The sequence below is a fragment of the Meriones unguiculatus genome, chromosome 15 (assembly GCF_030254825.1).
Source record: "Meriones unguiculatus strain TT.TT164.6M chromosome 15, Bangor_MerUng_6.1, whole genome shotgun sequence".
NCBI lineage: Eukaryota > Metazoa > Chordata > Mammalia > Rodentia > Muridae > Meriones > Meriones unguiculatus.
In genome coordinates, this window is record NC_083362.1 from 42,351,701 (window position 1) to 42,364,687 (window position 12,987).

A 12,987-nucleotide genomic window follows, 5' to 3' on the forward strand; every position below is an offset into this window, starting at 1 on the left:
TTCAGACTTTCGTCATAAACAGCAACTATTACATTTGCAATTTACCCTAGAGGTATTTTCTGAGAAACCTGAAATTTTCATTCCAAAACATTCCAACATTCCAAAACGTTTTAAGCCTCTAAATGATATTGAATGATAAATTCAGTTTAATTGTGGTTAGGCTAAGTTAACCAAACTAAAGTAAAATAAATATAATAAAAACTGGCAAAACCAGCAAACAACAAGAAGGCAGCACAATTTCACAAAGCACCATTTCCTAGCAGCCATCATCAGTTGACCGGTCAGTCCCTAAAGGCCAGGACTCACCTCACCCGCACTGTGGCTGCGTTGCCTCGTCAGGTGTTGCCGATGCACGAGCGCGCTTGTGGGTCTACTGCTCTGAAGCGGGAGCCGAGGATCAATGAACGTGGTGGTTCTGGAGTTGTGGTCAACGAAGAATGCCTAGAATACAACGCATTGTGTCAGCGGAGGGGCCAACACGCTTTACTCCTCTCAGCAGACCGGAGCACTGTGCACTCAGAAAACTACCCACAACCCATTGCGTCATGGAGGGGCCAACACACATCACAGGTCTCAGCAGACCTGGAGCACTGCCCACTCAGAAAACTACCCACTTTTGAGTAACAGTCTTAGTCTCATTTTCTCATAATTGCCAATCCTTGGAGACTAGAGAAAGGCACCCTTAGCCTGGCTCCAGCATGAAGGACACAGGAAGGCACATTACACTTCATCTTAGAAAATACTCCAAGGGATAGTCATCAGAGAAGTGATCCTAGAAGGGTGCCTGAGGATGGACGTTTGGACCTGGGTGTGGTGGCACAGGCCTGCCATCCTGGCATTCTGACTGTGGGAGCCAAAGCATCCTAAGGGGACACTACCCTGGGATACACAGGGAGGTACCATTTCAAAACAAAACAGCAATCATAACAATGAGCAAAGGGGGCATTTGGACTCCCTTACCTGGTGCTCTTGGGCTCCTCCCACACCCGGTTATTAAAATAAGCATCCAAAACTTCGCCATTCATGACTTCCTCCTTTTCTACGCATCAGCTTCTCGACTCTTTCCCCAGCGTCCCGTCCTCTCCCTGTCCCCTCCTAGCCTGAACACCACTCTGCTATTTCAGGGCCTCGTTTTATGTAAGTACCATGGGCTTCTCAGTTGTTCCTATCTCTGAACACCTTTATCCCTCAAACATTTTTTGAAGGCGGTTTCTTCTCAGCACCTTGATGACATCACTGCCCTAAAACAAAGTTTCTGATGGTTATCCACTGTCTCCATCTATGTCACCCCAAATGTTTGCTAGTTTTTCCAGTTCCTAAAAATCAAAGTATCACAAAACAAAGCAGAAAAATGGCAGAACAAGAACGTTTCCATCCCTTTTCACACTAAGGGATTTTTAAATACAGACACTGCGTGTAGGTCTTCCTCAACCTAAGAGATAAAGTGTTCTTTTTTTCAAAGCTGTGAAAAGCATGTGAGTGACAGACCTTCATACCCTTGTACTGACAGGCTCTGGCCTCAAATTTCATGCCAGCCTCCAACCTTATTTAGCTTTCTAAAATAACTGTTCATTATTCCTGACCTTATTAAAAATGTCATGAAGTGGCAATCAGTTTTACAAACAAGCACGTTTAACTCCTGCCTTTAAAAAGCATATATTATCACCAAGTCTCTTTTTTTATAAATTAATATTAAGAAGATTTTATTACAAACATATAGGGGAAATATTAATATATATAATATATATAAAGTATTATATTACTTAAGGAAAAATACAAAAAGTGCTAAAATAGTACTGCCTAATTATGTGGCGCCTTAGGAATGCTCTCAAGAGATGGGCGGCTATTAGAGGCACCATGATGCACTAGTAATTATAAGCACAAATGGGTGTCTGCATGTAGGTCAATGCTGATTTGCATACAGTGTCAGAACCTAATTTGATGTTAACAAGCTTGTTTAAAAGCCATTCTCTAAAGAATTATGTAAACGCCTTGAGGGAAGGGACTATTTCTTATTCACCCTGTCATCCTCAATAGCTTTTAAGACTGACCTGGGAGAAGACAGACATCTAATAAATAAGTGCTCCCAATGAAGTGCTCCCAACCATAGTAGGTGACAGCTCATACTACCAACCAGGAGCCATAATCTATTAACAATGCAAAAACAATTAAAGATGTGAAAAAAAAATTAGAAAGAAGGAAAGGGATATATGAAGCATCAGGTACGAGAAACTAAAGAAGGTAAAAGCATAGAGGAAGTTTTGAAACTCAAATTACAGATATGAATAAACTATCAGACTAAAACATTGGACATAGGAAGAGAAGTAATTACCAAATGCTTGGGACTCAGAGAAGGATGCCCTGCCACTCACTGCTAATGTAGTTTTGGGCAAACTGCCTCCAATTTTTAATGTTCCATTTCTTCTTTTTTTTTTCCTATTAAATTATGATATCATGTCTATATTACACACAAGCTAATGAGTAGGTTCATATACATTTTTAAACACAGCTCCTGTGGCATTTTAAATATGAGTTACTAATATTATCATGAATAACAGTTTTCATTTCTAAGACTTTTCTTCACAGTCAAAAGTTTCTTGCTACAATCCATGCACAAGGATGGAAAACCAACTAACCGCAAAGGCCCTTCGAGAACCATCGAAAGCAGTTCTTTTAGCCTCCTTGCATCTGAGGCTCTAAGCCTAAGTGGACTATGTCACTTGTGGGATGCTTCCACATTAGGGATACAGGTGGGCCTTCTGTCCATCCTGCTCTCTGACATAAAGGTGTAACAGCCAGCACACTAAACAATGGAAATGGATAAGCAGAAGATGGAAAGAACCAGTTGGGAACTTACAAAGCCTGGACTTGAACCCACTCTTCATCTGTATCCATAATCCACTGGGCACTCCCTCTCCCTCTCTCCTTTTCATATCTCCCCTCTTTTCCTTCTACTCTGCTGTCTTCCTATCATATTCTCCTACGTACTGTGTTCTTCCTGCTTCTCGGTTTTGAAAAAAACATTTAAGTATGCCCTGGACTGGGCTGAGAATCATAGCCTCGAACAGCACGTGGCTTCTCTCCTGTTGCCAGCTGAAAAGACCACTACTTATCCAGCAGCCTATCCAATTCTCACTGCTAACAGGTTGGAGGCATGGCCCTGGGCAGGAAGCGGGTGCTCTGTGGACTCCACAAGGAATTTTCTTCCGAGTCAGATGGAGTGTGTATATTGTTCACACCTGTTTTTCCAGGCTCCAGTGCTTGGGAGGGAAGGTCTCGAAAATCTCTATCAATACCACAGATCTAGGGCACTGACAGAAAACAGCACCCAGGAGCAATTTCTCTGCATGTGTTTTGGCTCTACTTGGGGGTCCTTCATGTGACCCGGGATGGCTTTCGTTTGCATTTTTGCTTTATGTTTGTAAAAGGGGTGACTCAGGTCACCATCAAGTTGTGAAAAACGTAGGTTGCTTTAAAGTGAAATGGGCCTGGGTTTTGTCTTCAGGCCCATCATGAATACGCAAACACAGATGAAGCATGAAAAATCACAGTGAGGCTTGCAGGCTGGCTAGCTCCACTGGTGACACACTTCAATTAGATTGGAGAAAAGTGGATCACTTTCCACAGGGAATGCTAACTAGTTCAAATGAGCAATGAGGCTGACCTGGTCCCTTTTATAAAAATTTGGGTCACTTTCATGTCACAACTTTTGAATAGCCGGCAATTACTTATGAGTATCTGACACGTAATTGTCTGAAACTTCATTTAAAAAGCAGTCATCTGAAGGACTAAGTCCTTTGCAAACTAGCTGCTCACAGTGCACATTTTAATCGAGACCATGCCCTACTGTTGAGTTTCGTTAAGGAAATTCACGCAAGCTTTACAGTGCGGGGCCAACTAAGACTAACAACACAAAAGCTGAAAGGAATGCAAACACGCAAACTCAAGCCTCATTTTAAAAACATCTCCCCTTTCACAGCTTCAGGGCACAGTCACAGTCAAGAAATATGGGTGGCTGGAGCCAAGTGGTATTTTAGGAAGGCCAAACAAAACACATTTCTTTCTTTACACAATTCTTTTCTCTCTCTCTCTTCTCTCTCTCTCTCTTTTAAACTTCTATTATTTTAAGCAAAGAAAAAGCCATCTGTATTTATGAAGAAATACCAACCTCAGGCTCAACAAATCTAAACCGAAGAAGCTTGAAATTGTTTTCAGTTACTATTTGCCAAACCAGGAATGTATAGAAAAGGACCATGTAACAAAGACAAGCACAGAGCTGTCTCCCCAACACCCCACACTGTCCACTCTGCAGACAGGCACAGCTCCTGTTATTTTGCTCTCTCTCATCACTGCAGAAGAGTAAAACTGGACTTCTCCAAATCAACACATTTTCCACGGAAAAGAGAGGCACTGCTGTAAAAAAATGAACAACATGCTTTTAAAATTCCCATGCAAGTCAAGAAGATAACTTAGCAAGAGGGAAGCAAAGTGATTCTACTGACTTGGGTGATTCCTTCCATGTTCTAAGAACTTAGCATTTTACTCAGAAGTATCCACAAAGCCCAAGTCTGCTCAATTACCTCCCTCAAAATGGCACACAGAACCAGACCGCCACTCTTAGTTGCTGTTTGCATTCTATATATATATTATATATATCTGTATATATATATAATATCTATATATATTTGTGTTTTTATACAACAAAAGTTTATTATTAGCTTATATTAATTAAACAAAATAATGAGTTGATTGTGATCTTTGCGTAACTGTATCTAACATATTTTGATCATATTTGTCTCCCTGTGGGTTTTTGACTTGATATCTTTTACCACTGAAAAATTAGATAAGGGGCCCATACAAACAGTGAACCATCTATATATTCAGAGTTCCGTTCTGAATTGCTTGCATATCTTGAGTTGATTTTGTCACGACATTCCACAAAGTTACTTGTAGAAAAACAACTAAAGAGATATGCCACAAAAGCAACAAGTTCGGTCAAGTAGATAAGACAAAAATAAAGAAAAATAAAACAACCACCCTATATTTTACAAAGTAGAGCTTATATTCTGAAAGGACTTTTGTTTGGAATCCATGTGGGGGTAGTGTACATATTAAGCTGTCTTTTACTCACTGAGTGGAATAGAATTTGACCCAGTAAATAATGACCATTGGTCTGATGTAGGATGGAAACCAAGGTCAATCCTGGGACAACTGACTCAACTCTACAGTTTGGTGGCCTCTGGTCTAACAAAAATCCTCTCAGATTTTAGTGAATTCCACCAGGAAAATGTTTATTTTGTTCTCAGATTCATCCTCAAAACCACAACTGCAACATTGGTGGTCACTGAAAGTGGGTGTTTAGATTATTCTGAATCGAAAACTTCCAATGTCACTCTCAGAGTTAAAATGCTTAGATATAGGAATGGATTTCAGATCAGCTTGAGAGATAACATAACATATGACTTTTGGAGGGGAAAACACAACAAACTATGGAAAAGACTTTTTGCAAAAATGATTATTACTGCTTTACGTTTTTATTTTAAAAACATGAAGTTTATGATACATCACTTTTAAAGTTTGAAGTTTCTTAGTATTTCAATTTAGGCACAGGTAAAATACCTTGGGGGAAATATCTTGTGTTAGTTAATCCTGTTTGCGAGTACAAAAGAAAGAAATGAAGAAAAAAGCCATTCTATATTCAACATCTGAAAGGGGAACAGAAAAATGCTTTTCCTAGACCCATTATGTAAAGAAGGAGTAGGAAACTCACCCGATTTTGTCGTTTGGAGTACACTGTGTTAGTCTTAGCCCTGTGTACCGGCTGCACAGACTTCACGGCACAAGCACGAGTCAGTTAAAATCTGCCTGCTACCTCTTCATGGGAACCGGACGTGTGTACTTGTATCTTTCCTTTGGATTTGTCTTCCCCATTCCTAAGTTTTCCCTTTATAACTTTTAAAAATCAGCTCAAATACCACCTTTACTATGAAAAAAAATTTCCATGTATTCCATACCATAAGCAGGCTACCCTAATATGGACTCTTGCAGAACCTAGACCAGTATTGTGACATGAAACTTCTAAAACATTGTTTATTGCATTTTATCCAGGATTGTGTGTGTGCGCATGTGTGTGTGTGAGCATAGGCATATGTGTGAAGGTCATGCGATAACTTGCTGTTGGTGGGTTTTTTATTCCATCATGTAGATCCCAAGGATTGAACTCAGGTCATCAGGGTTGGCACCAGACATATTAACCTCTGAGCCTTGCCAGCTGCCTGCCACATATTCATAGTCATCTGAAGTCAGGAAATCAGGGTTAAGTGGTGAAATGGCAGTGCCTAGAGGAGGTATGCCTGGTTCCCTTATTCAGAAGCCCACCACCCTTCTGTACAACGGTATGCATCTCACCCAAGTTCCAGTTCAAAGCTACTTGCATTTCAAAAATATTTTTAAAAACCCGCTTCAAAGAGCATGGTTGATAAGGAAGACTCAGCCACCAGAGTAAGAAGCCATGGTTCCTGAGAGGAAAAGAGACACTACAGGGTAGCCACCCTGACAGAGAAAAAGGGAATCCCATGGGTTATTCTGCAGGCTTGCGGCAGAAGCAAACATTCCAAGACAGACTGTCCTTCAGTGGCCAAGAATAACACACAGGACCAAAACAAAACAATGGGAACATACCCTACCGTGAAAGGCCATCCCACGGTAAAGGGAGACAGCGGGTCCTCAGGGAGAAAAGAACAAGACGGGAATGTTAAGCCTACAATGCCCGTTGGGAGCCGCTAAGCACTCACAGAGCAGGTAAGAACACATTCATGAGTAAATTATTATTACTTTCATAAAATTCCAAATTCATCAGTCTGTTTACATACGTGTATTGCGATCCCCGCTCTGTCCAGATCTGCACATGGCTGGAGCCAGCTGGCAGCACCCACCCGGCTCTGGGGTCAGGGTGCAGCCCCCAGTTCATTTTGCCGATGTTTGTGTTTCCTATCGCCGCTGCCCCCAAATGCAATAACTCCCGAAGGCTCGTGAACATTTCGACATGGTGGTATCTTCTGAAACTTCACTACCAAGCCTGATGGTGTGTGAGCCGTAGGCCTTGCCATCTAACCAGCGGCAGGACTCGGTGCTAGCCACAGCTCTCAGAGCTGGACAGCACGGGTACAAACCCTCACACTAAAGAAAACCAAGGTTCCCGGAGGTCATACCAAGAAGCTGCTGATGCAAGAATCCTCCAAATTCAACATAGTTTTCTCAAATCCATCAAATTTACCACTGCAAACCCAAAACAAAGCAAAATGAAATACTGAGGAAAAAAAATCTAAGGTATTTAAAATTAGTTGTTTTCCCTAAGAAGGCACATTTTTGTTTTCTAGATATCTTATCTCCTCTCAGGGTGACTAAGCTCATCCAAGAACATTTTAAATAAGTCACATTTTAATACTACCAGATGCACATCATAAATAATAAAACTTTTATCAGCATGGCTACTCTGACCTCAAATTGCCCTTTATTTTCATATTCCTGAAAGTGTCAAAGCTTAAAAACTATGTTTATAAAAAAAAATCAAGAAAAAAAATAAAACTAACCAGACATAAATAAGCCTCATGAGGGGATCTTCTGCTAAGGAAGCCGGCACACGTTAATAACTGTACCACAGATGAGGGCCTCCCCAGGCAAGTCTTTGCTCTCAGTCCAACAGTTTGAGAAGACAGTCATCCACCTGCTCACCAGTGACACCGGGGAAGAGAATACTGAACACCCAAGCCTGTAACTTACTAATGCTAATTCCCTTTCTTTGTTTATGATTCATTCAAAATGAGATCTTTGCCCTGGGGATCATGGCATACAAACTCTCGTAGACTCAGCACTAGGGAGTCTAAAGCGGGAGGGTCCCAAAGGCAAGACGTGACTGGACTAAGGCTGAATTCAAGGCCAGCCTCATCCACCTTTACAGAATTCATCTCAAAAATCAGAAAAAGTAGAAGCAGAGACAGGCAGGATACAGCTCAGTCATAGACTGTTTGCCCGGCATGTACAAGGCCCTGGGTTTAATGCCCATAGTGTGGGGTTTGGGGGAGAATATATGTACATCTCTGTGTTAGGGGAAAATCCTGAGTCCCAAATTCAACAGATGTATACAGATGTTCATCACACAGTCTTGAAAGGCCAATTGCTTATAAAACTAAACTTGGATTGTCAGCTTTGAGGTAAGAAAATTAAAATAATTAAGGAGAGAACAATAAAATACAACTAAACCAAACGTGATAGGGGAATTTTAACAGAGACGTCTCCAAATGAAACGGAGATCAGAAAGAAAAGCATTAACACTATAGCTTATCTGTGCCTTTCCACACCCCATTGGCATGTCCACAAAGCCTTGGGAAACAGAGTCTTTGGGAGGTGATTAGATGATGAAAATGGGACCCTCATGAATGCGATCAGCACTTGTTCAAACAAGCTTAAACATCACAGCCTCCATAATTGTGAGTAATAAATTTCTGTTTATTAAAGTACTTAAAATAGACTAAGAGCACTATTAAATCAGTTTAGAACCATGTAACCTAACCTCAGAGATCAAGAAAACCTAACTCCAGAGATGCTAAGTTCCAAATTAGGAATTTTCACCTTTTAATTAAAAGTCTATTCATAGTAAAAACCAGTTTTACTGCTGCTGAATTTAGATACCACACAACTCATTCAGTTAATGCATCTGTTTTACTCTTTTAGTGTAGACACAGGGAAGCAGACATAGCACAACTATGACCACTATCTAATTTTATCATAATTTTCCCCCAAATGAAGTCCTATGCCCACTAGCATCACTTACTACCTCTCCAGGCAGCCAATAATCTACTTTCTGTCTCTCTGCAGTTGCCTGTTCTGGGTTTGTCACAATATGTGACCTTTTGAGTAGGTTCCCTCACCCCCTTAGCAAAGCATTTTCAAAGTTCATAACTGTTGTGGCATGCAATTAAATTATCGATTTCATTCCTTTGTAGTATCAAATGATGTTCCAGTGATCAATACTGTATTTTATTTATTCACTGACACACATTTGGCTTATTTCTAACTTCTGGTTTTTATGAGACACACAGTTATGAATGTTCAAATGCATGTGTTTATGTGGGGGGTTTCATTTCCCGTGGGTATACATGTAGAACTGTCACTCACATGGCAGCTACTCAATTAATCTGTTCGGAAACTCTCAGACTATTTCTAAAGGTGATATATCAGTGTGTGCTTCTACATCAGTTTTTGATATATTCTCTATACTCTCCCCCTCAACCCAGTGCAAAATTTAATGCGATATTCTTATTTTTTATTGTTAATCGTTAAAATTATGTATTGATTTATTTTACTCCAGGTTTTATGAGTGTTTGCTGCAGGTATGTGCACTATGCATGTATGTAAAGCATGTGTTTGGTACCTGAGAAGGTAAGAAGAGCATGTCGGACTCCCCTGGAACTGGCGTTATGGATAGTGTAAGCTGCCATATTGAACCCGGGGCCTCTGGGAGAGCAGCCACTGCTCTTAACCATTGTTCTCTAGCCCTGCTAATCTTATGCCATTCCCTTCCCTCCCTGTGACTTCAAAAGTGGGTCTCACCTTATAACTTCTATAGCAAACTGGATCTATGTTCCCATGAAATCTCACAGTCATCTAATTAAAAATTACACATGCACACACCACACACACACACACACACACACACCACACCACACAATCTCTTCTAAAATTAGACACCTGAAGCTCATCACAAACAGATAATGTAAGGAATCCAAGACAAGCAATGAATTAGTTAAAAGCACTCAGGTGAAGGGCTTATGAGATAGCTCAGTGCTAAAGAGTGATGGCTGCTCTTCCCAAGGATCCTGGTTTGATTCCCAGCATCCACACAGGAGCTTAAGACACTCTGTAACTCTAATCCCAGGGGACCTGAGGCCTTCATGCACATGGGTCACAGAGATAAGTGCAGACAAATTAAACGTACACATAAAATAAAAAATAAAGGGGAAAAAGATGGGGCCAATGGAAAGAGCTATTGAGAAAGGAGAAGGGAGGGGCGGGCACAGGAATGAAACCTGGGAGATTCTTGCTTCTTGCAAAGTGAAGATGACTCTAGGAGACCATGGGTGATGTTTGTCTTGAGAAGCTTCTCCAATGAGTGCAGTGGGATAGAAGGAGAGTGACCCAGACATAAATAAAAGAAGCGACAATCTGCTAGGAAAGCCAGGACATGTTAACAACTGCACCACAAGGCAGATGAGGACTTCCTCCAGGCAAGTCCTTGCTCTCGGCACAATAATTGGAGAAGACAGCCATCCACCGGCTTACCAATATTACTCAGGGGAAGAGAACATTGCCTACCCAAGCCTGTCACTCATTAATTGTGTGTGTGTGTGTGTGTGTGTGTGTGTGTGTGTGTGTGTTTGAGATAGGGTCTTGCTATGTATCCTAACCTTGTCTTGAACTCGCCATGTAACCCAGGCCTCATGTAACTCATGCCAATCCTGTTCAGCCTGCCAAGCAGGGAGATTACAGGTGTGAGCCACTATACCTGGCCTTAATTACAGAGTCTTGGTCAGCCTAAGTGGTTGCTGAGCATCCTTCCAGTCTACTGAAGCAGACTCAACTGCAGCAATGCCGCATCCTCTCTGCTATCCCTGCTTCCGCCTCCATAGTCTCCTGTCATGACTTTGACTCACTGCCATTTAACCTATGGTCCAGGGACATCATCACAACACATCTCTCTCTTCTCAATTCATGCTTGCCACTGATAAAAACTCTTGTTCAGGAATGAGCCTTGTTAAACAGCCCTGCAGAAATATCAAGTCAGTGGTCTAATGAGTCTGTGAGTTCTTTCTTGTGTTAAAACAAATGTCTTGATAGCAACTACTTTGACTCTCTGCAAGAGGCTCTTTGGTGAGGTTGCTGGGAGCTGAGTCTGAGAATAGGAACTGGTTCCTGTAGTGTTAGAGGGTACTCTGGGAAAGCAGCATGTACTGCACATGTTACATGTCCCATTTGCCCTGAATGTTCTTCCCCTGTAGAGTTCACACCTCACGTCTTTCAGCCTTCTATCACGAAGCCTCCCCAAACCACCTATATAAACCACCCCCCATTCCTATCCTTCCACAGACTCTGTCCTCTGCATCAATTTGCAGTATGGTATTAATCACCTCTTGGTACACAGATAGATAAATAGATAAACAATTTGCCCCTTGTCTGTCTCTTTTCTTTGAACAGCATGCCCCTGAAGTGAATGGCTCTTCTGCTTTGTATAGGTGTTCAAAAATGATTGGCTTTGCAAAAATAGCTCAAATTGTTACGTACATTTTAATCCCTTTAAATCCCTTTGGGGTCGAATGACTCTTTCACAGGATTGTCTAAGATCATCAGAAAACGTAGGTAATGGCATTATGATTGGTAATAGTAGCAAAATGACAGTTATGAAGTAGCAATGAAACTAATTTTATGGTTGGGGTCACCACGACATGGGGAACTGTATGAAAGGACGGCAGCATTAGGAAGGTTGAGAACCACCATTTTATATACCAATACTTCATGTGGACAGGGAAACTGAAGTGGTGATGCAAAATTTAGAAAACATAATGTCACAGTCAAGAGCAGGACTCATGGAAGCAGATGGTCTGAGGCACAGCAGAGCTCAGCTGTAGCCTGTCTTGGCAATGGTGGGCAGGTTGCCGAGCTATTATGGTTCTGGGATTTCCCCTCTTTAAGGTGTGGTACCAACAATGCTGCTTCATTGTGATGTAAGAAGCCTCTGTTTGTCTATCAAGACCTTAAAAGTCCCTGGCTTACAGCAGGTGTCAAGCAAATGTCACGTAAAAACCAAATGTTCACTAGGGGATACCTTCTAACTAAACTAGCTTTCTTATTCCGACTTCCTAGCCCTGTATGACTTCCTGATTATAACTGGGCTTTCTGGTTTACCCATCTACACAGGAAGTGCAGATGTCATTATTACTCTAGTCTTTATGTGCTTCTCATCATAAACTGGGGAGTTGTTCAAGGGACAAACAGGCCAGAGGTCTGAACCATGGCTGAGGCTCAGACTTGGCCAGTGTCTGGCTCAATGGCGCAGTGATTCCTAGCCCCCTCTCAGAACAATGCCACCACTTTTTAGTCAAGTGTCTACAACACAAGCTACGCCAATCAGGAGATGTGTTGCCTAAGAATTCTTTTCTCTATCAGTGGAAAATGGTAAGAGAGAGCAGACAGAAGAAATGTCCAGGGAGACACATGGCTTCCACCATACATTACTTCCAAATCGTAGGCCTTGGGGATTGTAGTAACAAGCTGCCCGTGCAGGTTTGAGGAGATGGAACGTTTGCCCTCCCTGCCACAGAGCAGCCACAGCCAGCGGCTCACTAGGACGGCTCGCTCACGTTACCTTGCCCTGGTGATCGTGTTTCATCTCCCAGCCCCTCGGTAGCTCCAGCTGCTTGTTTGCAAACATGTTGAGGAATCCCACAAGGTCCCTGTTATGCTGATAGCGCTCAAAGTGGTGGGTGTCCCGCCGGACTTTGGTGATCATGTGCTTCAGACACGTGTTGTTTGTAAACATGCGGTAGGCACTCTGGGGGAAAGAAAGGAGAGCAACTGTTAGCCGGCCTATGTGGGCCGCAGCATGGTGACTACCGCATGAGATCCGTCAGTCCTCCTATAGTATGTAAACCATGTACGCAGGCTTCACAATAATACAAACCCACAGACAGAAACAGCCAGGAGAGTAAAGAGACTTGAACATACAGAAACTGTAGAAAGTGAGGCCCTCTTAGCATTGGTTCCTAGTTTTCTAAAGAACAAGCATGCTGTGGCATTTCTTTCACATGGCACATTAGGCCCCAGGGTTGCCTTTAGCAAAATACACAACCACAAGTATGTGATGTTGGGGGTCGAGATGCCACCTGACGGTGAACCCCAACAGCCTGTTCTCCCTTCAGCTTTTGACCACTG

At 42.0% G+C, this 12,987-nt stretch overlaps 1 protein-coding gene across 4 annotated transcripts in view; it reads right to left on the bottom strand.

Annotated features, from left to right (window-relative positions):
• Positions 1–12,987, bottom strand: part of Hecw2 (HECT, C2 and WW domain containing E3 ubiquitin protein ligase 2) — a 349,936-nt gene that overhangs the window by 78,076 nt on the left and 258,873 nt on the right. For all 4 annotated transcript variants that reach the window (XM_060368357.1, XM_060368358.1, XM_060368359.1 and 1 more), the window contains 2 exons: positions 12,422–12,607; positions 307–441 (listed from right to left, as the gene is read on the bottom strand). In XM_060368357.1, the coding sequence (XP_060224340.1) occupies positions 307–441; positions 12,422–12,607 (321 nt within the window). The remainder of the gene's footprint in view (positions 1–306; positions 442–12,421; positions 12,608–12,987) is intronic.